We start from the raw sequence: 10,513 nt of genomic DNA on the forward strand, positions 1-10,513 counted from the left end.
CTTGTTGTCAAAATTGGAAAAAATTAAACATTTAGAAAATATAAATAGTATTGGTGAGTATTGCTTTTCAAAATGCGTTAATTTGAACCATATCGAATTTGGAGATAATTTAAATTTTTTGGATAAAATGTGCTTTGACATGTGCTCGAGTTTATGGGGATTTAAATTGCCAATGAATATGTTAGATCTTAGTTTATCGGAACTGGGATTAAAAACAAAACAGATTAAGTGAAAAACACATACACATTCATCTTTATAAGTGAATATTCATAAATAATTTTTTAAATTAATGATATTTTGTTTTTAATATACAATTGTGTGTTTTTTATTTTGATGATCTATTGTTAACTTGATATTTATATTTAAAGTGTATTGTAATACTATGTTATTGAATAAAATACATATCAAGTAAATTTGACAAAATTAATTTGTGTTTATATGGATTAAAATGTGTAAAGATTAAATTAATTAATATAGAAGTTGAAAAGTTGTTTATGAAAATTTTAATAATTATAATTAATAAAAAACTGTGATAAAGACTTTGTATTGTTTTTGTTTATTTTAATTGTTGATAATAAAACAACTTTGATAAATTGTATTTTTATTAATTTAACCATCATAATACAATTAATATTAAATTATTTTTAAAGTTATATCAAAAAAGAATACAGTAGAAATTCTATCTGTGTGTGGTTTTGACCAATCAAAAGTGACCTACAAACCGATAGAATATAATGATTTCCCACATATTTGGGACCAAAACCCTTAAAAATAATGTCAATTGCAAAATTGTTTTTATTTTAAAAGAGTAAAGACTTGGTAATAAAAACTTAAAAAGAGAAAAATTATCAAACAAAAATAAATTCAAAAAAGATAACAAAAGAAAAGCATAAAATGCTCATCAAAAAATATTAAACTTTAAATGATAATAAAAATGCACCGACTTCCACACACCAATCACAAGAGCACGCTTGTGATTGGTGTGATGAAAAAATCAATTCCACAAAACTTATTAATTTCAGCAAGAACGTCACAGATATTTACGACACATGCAGACAACCAGCCTGGCTTGCTCATCCAAGTCTTTGAGGGCGAGGCATCTATGATATCACATTGCAACCTGTTTGACAAGGTTGGGTTGTTTGGTATCTTATTAGCACTACATGGAGTCTCACTGTTGAAGTCACATTTGACACAAATGCAAATGGGATATTAAATGTGTCGCCTGAAAACGAGACAACAGGGAAGAAGATTCTCAAAGGCACAGGTGGACAAGGTGGTTGCAGACGCAAAGAAGTTCAAGGCAAAGGACGACAAGATGATGACTTTTGAGGCTAAAAATCGACACTCACCTTATGCTACCGTGTAATAACACAGTGAACAAGCAAATTTTTTCAACATTATCAACAAAAGACAAAGAAGCAATTGAAGCAATTATCAAGGTACACTCGAGTTGTAAATTGACAAGAATCCGCACCAAAAGTTCACATGTTTATACAAAAACACAATGCGTTGTTCTTATTCTAAACAATTAAACAATTTAAAAAAAATCACAATATTATTGTATGTTTACACGTGTCGCGTTTTTTCTCATAAAAAAACAAAAAAATACATTTTGTCATTTTTCTCCATTGTGGATTGTTTTACAAATTTCATTATTTTTTAGTTTTTTTGCCAGAAATTAAAAAAGAAAAGAAAAAAAATTTACACACCTTGGGAAAACCATTTTCATGACTCCACACACCGATAGAATTTTTACTGTAATGTGATTTATTAAATGAGATAAAAAATTATTATTTTTCACAAATACATAATTATGTTTTTTAATTACATTTTTTAAAAACCAAAAAACATTTTTAACAAAATGAATTTAATAATAATCAAGTTTTGGAATTATTAATTCGCTTAATAATATTATTGATGAATTATTTAATTGATTTTGTTTTGTCATGATTTCATAAAAATTCATATTATTTTTTTTAAATGATAGTTTTTAAATGTTTTTTAATGTTTTTCAAATTTTATTAAATAGCGAAATTTAATTTAATTTAAAATAACTTTTCAAATAAAAAATTATATTAATACTGAATAAAATATACAAATTTGATTTTTTATTTAAAATACAAATTTACGATAAATAGGTTTTCATTTATTAACCAGCAATTCAAATGAATAAAATTTGCAAATAAAGTATCATTTGTTTATTTGTTATTTTAGCACTTATTAAATTTGTTTGTTATATTTTTTTTAAACTCGTTTAAAATCTTGTAAAACAAAATAACAATTTAATTAACAAATAACGATTAATATATATTTACTACAGCTGACCATGTAATTATCAGAAGGATGTATTTCCCAATGGTTAATTTTTAAATAACGGGTTGGAAAAAAAGCGTAAAAGGTACACCAAATAAAACACTTAAATCCATTTTAAAACTATTTATTTTACTTCCTACTTATATTTGGTCTTTGATTTTATTTGGTCAATTGAACAATCAAAATTATTTGTATTTTTGAACACCTTTCGATATTCTATAAAATAAACAGTAAAAAATAAAGATTAAAAAATGGGACACATTTCCTTATCTCTTTCAGCTGCTGAAAGAATTTTTGGTTCATCGTTTGAATTTTGGTTATATAAATTAAACACTTCTTCAATTAACACATTTGTTAATAGATTGACTTGTTCTCCTATTTCAACATAGACACATCCATTTTGTTTTGCAAAATTTACTGCTTTGATTTTCGAAACAACTCTTTGACTTATAAGATCGTTTCGTGTACCACAAATAATGAATTTCACGATATTAACGTTATCTTTATCATGAATATTCAATTTGATTTCATTTACAAGATGCTCAAGAAGTTCAAATGTCTCCTTTTTATTTACAGAATAAAAGAAAATAATAGCGTTTGCGTTTGCATTTCTTTTTGTTATTGCTTTATAAATAAGTATATGTCTTAAAAAATCAAAAATAATATAAATTTCAGTAATTATATTATAACATTTTTTTAATGATGTTATTGAATGGAAAAAAATCATTGAAATTACTAATATTTTAAATTATAAATATAATATATGTATAAGTCATATTATAATCGAAATATTAAAAATGCAATTAAATTTAACATTTATTTAAATAAAACTGTTATAAAAAATTCAGTGAAAATCAACGTTTAGAAAAATATATTAAAATATAATTTACAATAAAAACAGTATAATCATTATTACTACAAAATCATTGATTTTTGTTTATTATTTATTACAGTTTAACAAACCGACATAAAGCTGGCAAAAAATGTCGATTATTTTCAGATCCATCTATTTTGTTAAATATTTATTGTTGTTAAAATTCATTAATTAGAAATAAACAACATTTTTTATTTAATATTAAATGATTTGCAAAAAATGATGAATTATACAATTGATACATAATTACAATTATAATATTATTATTATAAATTGTCTTAATTTTTAAAATCATTATTTATAAAAACAACAAATTAATATGTAATATTATAAAATAATTTTTGATACTATAATATAATTATAATTATATTATATTGATTGATACAATAAATTAAAATTGAATTAAATCCAATAACCAATGTTTTGTAATATAATATTGTATGATATATTATAAATTAACATTTATATAAAGTATATAAATTTAATGTAAATTTTAGAAGACAAACCTGTATCCCAAAATTGCGATTTTATAAACATTCTGTCTAAGTAGAAGTATTTTGTCTCACGCTTAATTAACTTATTTACGAAAATGTTAAACAAACTGCAAATGCTATACCAATGGTATGAATCGTGTTTGGGTTGATATCACCTTGAATTTTCGAGAGTGTCACTGTTTTACTAGTATTTGTGTCGCCAACCAAAACTACAACCTTTTTAACAACTTTATCACCATCCATTTTGTTTTTTATAGTTATTATTATAATTTTGTTTAATACTATTATTTATTTTCATTTTTTATATTTGAAAAACAATTGGTAAAAAATTGATCACACGTTAAAGTTCATTTTACAATATTTATTTATAATTAATATAAATTATTATGTTAAAATCATTATTTATTAAGATTGAAATTTGTATTGTCAAAAACGTGTGAACAATTAATATAATAATATAATAACTTCATTAAACTATCATTTTTTATTATTTGCCTTGTATTTCATTTTTGTCAACCTGATAATTCCTCATACGTACAATGTTATTCATTTGTTTAGCTAAGATATGTTTAGGTATTTTTTTCAAATCTTTATTTATTTAATTATCACTACAAACTTTTATATTTAAAAAATTATTTTAAAAACTATGAATATTTAATTTTAATAACATATTAATTTATATATATTATTTTTATAATTAACATCTTATGTATGAAATCAATATTTTTATTATTTGTTATTATTTTTTTTACGTTTTTGTACTTATGTTTTTCGACGTGAATATTATTTTTTATCACTCCAAAACTTTTCATTTGGTCGCTTTTCATGATATATTGATTTGTATCTTTTAAAATCATATTTTATGTTTTTTAATTTCATTTTTATGTAAACATTTCAAAAATAAAACAGTTATTACAAGTGGATAAATACCACTAATATCAAGTATTTCTCATCATATAACAACTCGGGTATTATATATATTAATGTGTTGACTTTTTTTGTGAATGTCAAATTTTAATTAATTTTTAAAATCATTAATTTATAACGAAATTACTTGTTGTTTAAAATTTGTCTTTGATTAAATTTATTTTTGGAAATAATTATATTTTATATTAGTAAATTCATAGTAATATTATAACTCTATATATAGTTTTAGAAACGCGGCAGAAACAAAAATAATAGAAAGGACGTCTTTATACAAAGGAGGACGTCCCTAAATCACAAAGGAAGTCCTTCGGCCTATATTCCCGTCCTTTGTCCCCATGTCCGTCCTTTCGTTTTATTTGACTTCGAATAATTAAATAATTAATTATTTATTCGAAAATATAACATTCTAAAAAATAAAACAAACAAAATTTACTTTGTTTATAACAAACATATTACATTACTATTAATTGTTATTTATATATTTTTATAATTAAAATTATTACTATTATTATTTACAATTACAGTGAAAAGGGTCTATTTGTCGCAATCTTATTTGTCGAACGAGTCGATTTATCGCACAACTGGCCAATCATTTGGGTTTACGACAATTAAATTATTTGTTCTCGAATTTGTACCTTTTGTTGAATTTAAACCAAATTTTTACTTAAAAATAAAAATCAATATTAAAACGAACTTTCTGAAAAATTCTTTCAAATCCGACAAATAAATTATTTTTTGTGCTAAGATCTCGACAAATAGACCCTTTTTACTGTAACTATTAACTATTAACTATTAACTATTAACTATTAACTATTAACTATTAACTATTAACTATTAACTATTAACTATTAACTATTAACTATTAACTATTAACTATTAACTATTAACTATTAACTATTAACTATTAACTATTATATCAGTTAATATTTATAATAATAATAAATACCATTAATTTAAACAAAAAAATTAAAATTAATTTTGTTTATATGGATGTTTTTATTTCATATGAGTTTTGTTTTTTCATGTTAATATATAGTAATTTTTAATTGTAAATATATAGTAAATTATTAATTTTTAAAAATAATGTTAAAATTAACACAAGTATTTTATTAAAACCCCAAAATAGTTTTTAAAGATTTTTCTGAATTTCATTTTGAGTAACTAACAAAACAAAAAACAAAATATTGGTATTTTTTTCGTTTAATTTGCCGCAAGTTATGGACTTTCTATGTAAAAAATAAAATGAAATTCTATTTGCCGGACTATGGTTTATCATGGAATTGTGTAGTAAATTCTTTTCACTATTTTATACATAAAAAATGTAAGATATTAATGATATTTAAGTATTTTAATTATAAAAATACTATAATTTTTATTTAAGTGTACCTAAATTCAAGTTCCAGAGCAAAATAATTATTTGTGGGTTTTGCATTTGATTGGTCCATTGACCCACAAATAGATGCTTTTTACTGTATCAGAATGTAAAAATGATTTATATAACTTTTCAATTTGAATATTTAAACTGTATTCCAAAACTCTGTACCGTTTCCAAAATTTATAAAAACCCTTTGTCCTAATTTCCCATTATTTACTATTTTTTATCTGTTTTATTTTTTATTTTCCTTTTCGTTGAAACAACAACGGTACACAGTTTTAAACCCTTAAAAATCAATACAATTTCAATTATTGAACAAAAAATCGGGAAAGCACCCAAAATTTAGGCAAATCTTTCCCGATTTTCCAGGTTCGTTTTTTTGGTTAGTGGTTCGTTTTGTAACTAAACGTGAGTAAAATTCTATCTTTCAGATAAACACAAAATAAACGACAATAAAACAATAAACAAACGATGTGATGGACGACACAATTGCGTTGAATGATATAATACTTTTACTAATAATCATTTTCTATTTATTTTAACAATTAAATAATAGCCATCGAATACATAAAACAACAAACATTGAAAAACAAACAAGTTCGCTAATTACTACAGTATTAAATGAAATAAACAGTTAAAAAATAAAAAATAAAACTTTTTCAATTGTATAGTGTTAACCTATTTATCTTCTCTCAATGCTTGTTTTACTCATTAGTACTTTTCATTTTTATCCAAAACACGACTTGGTGATTCTGTAAACATGGACATTTAATTAAAAAATTGTGTTTTCTTTTTTAGGCAAAAATTGTGTTATGGTAATCAAAATTTTAATCCCAAGTTTGTTTTTTATATTTTTCAAGTAAATTTTTGGTGCAAGATTTATTTGTCAAGTAAATTTTAAAAAAAAATCAAGTTTGTTATTTTGTTTTTTACGAGTAAATATTTTGAACAAAAAATGAGGGTTAAGCAAAGAAAAAATAATTTAGGAATTATTTGTCCAATAAATTGGGTCATCCCAGTACAGAGTTTTGAAAAACAGTTTATTATTGAAAAACAAGGATACGTCATTCCTTGAATATTCAGAAAAGAGATTACATCAAACAAAAAAAACATTGTGATCTCATAATTATTTTTTTCATCTTTTTTGTAATTCAGTAAAAAATGAAATAATTCGAGTTTGTCAAAATAAAATAAATTAGTAAATAAGTAAAATTGAAAAATTTATATAAAACTCAGATATGATGATATTGACAGAATTTGAAAGAACAAAAATCCGTTGAAACCACATATAAAAGAGACTTTCTTGGTTTCTCAAAGGAAGTTCATTTCAGAATTGTTCAGTTTGCATATTGCCGGTGGTGATGACTTCGGAGTTTCGGCTGGTGGACCCAACAAGGGTAAGAGAGGTGCCAAGTTCTTGACTGTAGGATCTAACCACAGAAAACAACTTGATGATCTTATGAAGAAATTGAGAATGACTACACCACACTATATTATCTGCGTTTTTTAAATACACAGAAGACAAGACGCTACTTCATTGACTCGACTGTTTTGAAGCAATTGAGATGCAATGGTGTCTTGGAAGGTATTAGAATTACTCGTCTTGGGTATCCAAACAGAATCATCTACAACGAATTCTTGAAGAGATACTTCTTCCTTGAAACTAACATCAACAAGAAGATTTCAGACGTCATGCTAGTAGTCAAAGATCTCATGAAACAAATTTGTGAGAAGTACAAGAAGGATGGCAAGGCAAAAGTGAACACTGAAGAATTTAGATTTGGTAAGATCAAGATTTTCTCTAAGGTTGGTGTTCTTGCTGAAATCGAAGAGATTAGAGAAAACAGAGACACTGAACTTGTTGGTGGTCTTCATATGTGTGCAAAAGCAATTTCACAAAGAAAACTCATTGAACAGATTGCTATTAATGTCATTCAAGACACCATCCACATTTGGTACCAATTCAGAAATTGGTTCAGATTGTTCAAAAGGTTAGATCAATTCTTAAGAGAAGAAGAGTCGATGAGGAACCGCAGCTAAGGACAAAGAAATTGAAGCTTTTAAAGAAGAAGCTTGCTGTAGAAATCGCAAAGAGAGAAGCCGCTGAGAAGGCATTTGCTGAGATGAAAATCAAGAACGTCGACTTGGAAACTTTAGTCCAAAAGCTTAAAGAAGACATTGAGTCGAAGAAGATAGCACTTGATGAGGCAGATATGAAGTCACAAGAAGACCAAGAACACATTGAAGAACTCCAAGGTGATGTTAAGAGAGGAAAGGAAGACTTGGGCAAGTTAACCACTGAGTACAAGTAACTTGAAGTTGATAATCAAGGACTTCAAGATAAAATTACTGAACACAAAGCGACTGTTGCTAAGAAGGACAGTGTCATCACTGTGTTGAACAAAGACATTGAAGATAAGGAAGGCGAAATTTCTGACTTGAAGAAAAAGCTTGAAGCCGAAGAAGACAATTTAAAGGATCTTGAGACACAATTGCACGAGAAGGAAGACGATATTGCTGATTTGGAGAAGGCGGTTGCTGTGTTGAAAGATCAGAACACACAACTTGATGCTGCTAAGAAGGAAATGAAGAAGTCGTCTGTCGAAGACGCTTCGAAGATTGAGAATTATGAATCACAGATTAAGGCACTTGAAGCACAAAAGAAGATGGCATTGGACGACAAAGCGGAGGCCGAGAAGACTGCAGCGGACCAATCTGATAGAAGAAAAAAGATGGAAGACCAAGTTAAAGCACTCAATCCACAAGTTTCATCACTTAAAGTTTAAGTCAGTGCACCGGCTTCTGTTGCTCAAGAAGAAGAAAAGAACATGCTAAATGCAAGAATTGCTGAAATCCAAACTCAACTAGATGAATAAAGACAGAAGGCTGACAGTGCAGATGCTGTTCGAAAAACTGATTCACAGAAGGAACTTGAGAAGGAGAGAGCAATGAAACAAGAAGCCGACAAAGAAACTCAAAGACTCGGAGCTAAAGTCACCGATTCAGAAGCTAAATTGGCGGATGCTGGTGCTACTGGAGCTTCCATTGCTAAATTGAAAGCAAAATAAGAAACAGAATTGGAAGGAATCGAAACAGAAAAAGAAGAAGCACAAAACACGGCTGCTAAAGCTAAGAAACAAGCTAAACAGTATGCTAGAAAGGTTGAAGAGGCTGAGAGAAAGCTTGCAGAATTCGAACAGAAGGAGTCTACTTTCAACACTCAAATTGGTAAGACACAATCCGATTTGAAGAAGACTCAACAATCAGTCAGAGATGGCGAATTGAGAACTGCCGAGTTGGAAGACATATCAGAAAATTTGGTGAATATCTGAACAACAAACAACTTGAAGTTAATCGGGTGAGTGCAATTACTTTTGAAGACTAAGAACAGGTTGATTCAAGTAAAACACAAAAAGACAAGGATAAATAATTATTATATTGTTTTATAGTTTTTTTAAATTAAAATCTATTTAAATACAAAAGTCTATTTATCAAAAAATATACTATTATTATTATTTTTTTATAGTTTAATTTCAACTAGATGCCTCGAGTCTTTGAAAGATGCCTTTTCAAATAATTTTCATTGAGTGATGGATATTTCCAATGACAAAAAAGATTGTGATGTTTTTTTTAATAAGAAAATAGAGTTTCGATACAAAATTGATACAAATTGATTTAATCATATTAACTTTATCTGTAGAACGCAAAAATACATTAAAAAGTAGCGATTCATTTCACAACATCACTGATGTTTTTATTTATTTAAAATAGTCAATTTACTATATACTGTCAATTGTAATATTCTAATCATGTGATAAAGTCTATTGATCTTTTCTGAGTTTTTTGCTTCAAAAAAATAAATTGTGTTACCAAATTATTAAATTATAATTAATTATATCAACATATGTGCTATTTGTTTTTAGATGAAAATATCAACTTTAATATGATTTTAATGGTTAATTACTATAGTTTGTAGTTTGAATAAACCCATAATAAATAAAAATACCAAACTACTTTTCAATTAACATACTTCAGAAAGATACAAAGGGACACAGAGAGTAGATATGCCGCAACTGTCGAAACTTGTTGAACCCGGCGAGTTGCGGCGTCGTGAATCCATCTCCGGAAGATACTTGACACAAAGAGGAGATGCCTGAAAAAAAACATCAAGATATCCTAATCGAGTGTTCGTTCCAGTGTTAGATTTGAAGGGTGAAAACCGTTTTCTTTTCGTCTGTCCGACCCTTCAAAAAGGACAGATTTTGTTAAAACTGTGTACATTAATTCAAGTTGTGGTGACGTGGCAAATTACAAAAGGGACAATTTTGGAGTCAATGCCTTGCAAAGTTTGAAATAAAAAATGACAAAAGTTAGTTAAGTTGGTAGACAACAACACTCTTTGGTGTAAAATTGCGATTATCAGTCAAATCGTTGTCTTTGGCGGTGTAAGTGGATGGGTCGCAATAACTCCCATTTAAACCTTTCTTGTATACATATATATCACAACCACCACCAAATGCAAAGAGA

General features: G+C 26.5%; 1 protein-coding gene across 1 annotated transcript; it reads left to right on the top strand.

Annotated features, from left to right (window-relative positions):
• Positions 1 to 7,678: 7,678 nt before the first annotated feature.
• On the top strand, positions 7,679 to 9,318 carry EIN_199470 (neurofilament medium polypeptide, putative; the record flags this gene model as incomplete). The annotated part of the gene is made up of 5 exons (XM_004256561.1): positions 7,679 to 7,977; positions 8,028 to 8,242; positions 8,306 to 8,766; positions 8,869 to 9,013; positions 9,062 to 9,318. The coding sequence occupies 5 exons, from the start codon at positions 7,679 to 7,681 to the stop codon at positions 9,316 to 9,318; spliced, it is 1,377 nt and encodes a 458-aa protein (XP_004256609.1).
• Positions 9,319 to 10,513: the final 1,195 nt, after the last annotated feature.

This window comes from Entamoeba invadens (assembly GCF_000330505.1).
Source record: "Entamoeba invadens IP1 unplaced genomic scaffold scaff_1105074724671, whole genome shotgun sequence".
NCBI lineage: Eukaryota > Evosea > Mastigamoebida > Endamoebidae > Entamoeba > Entamoeba invadens.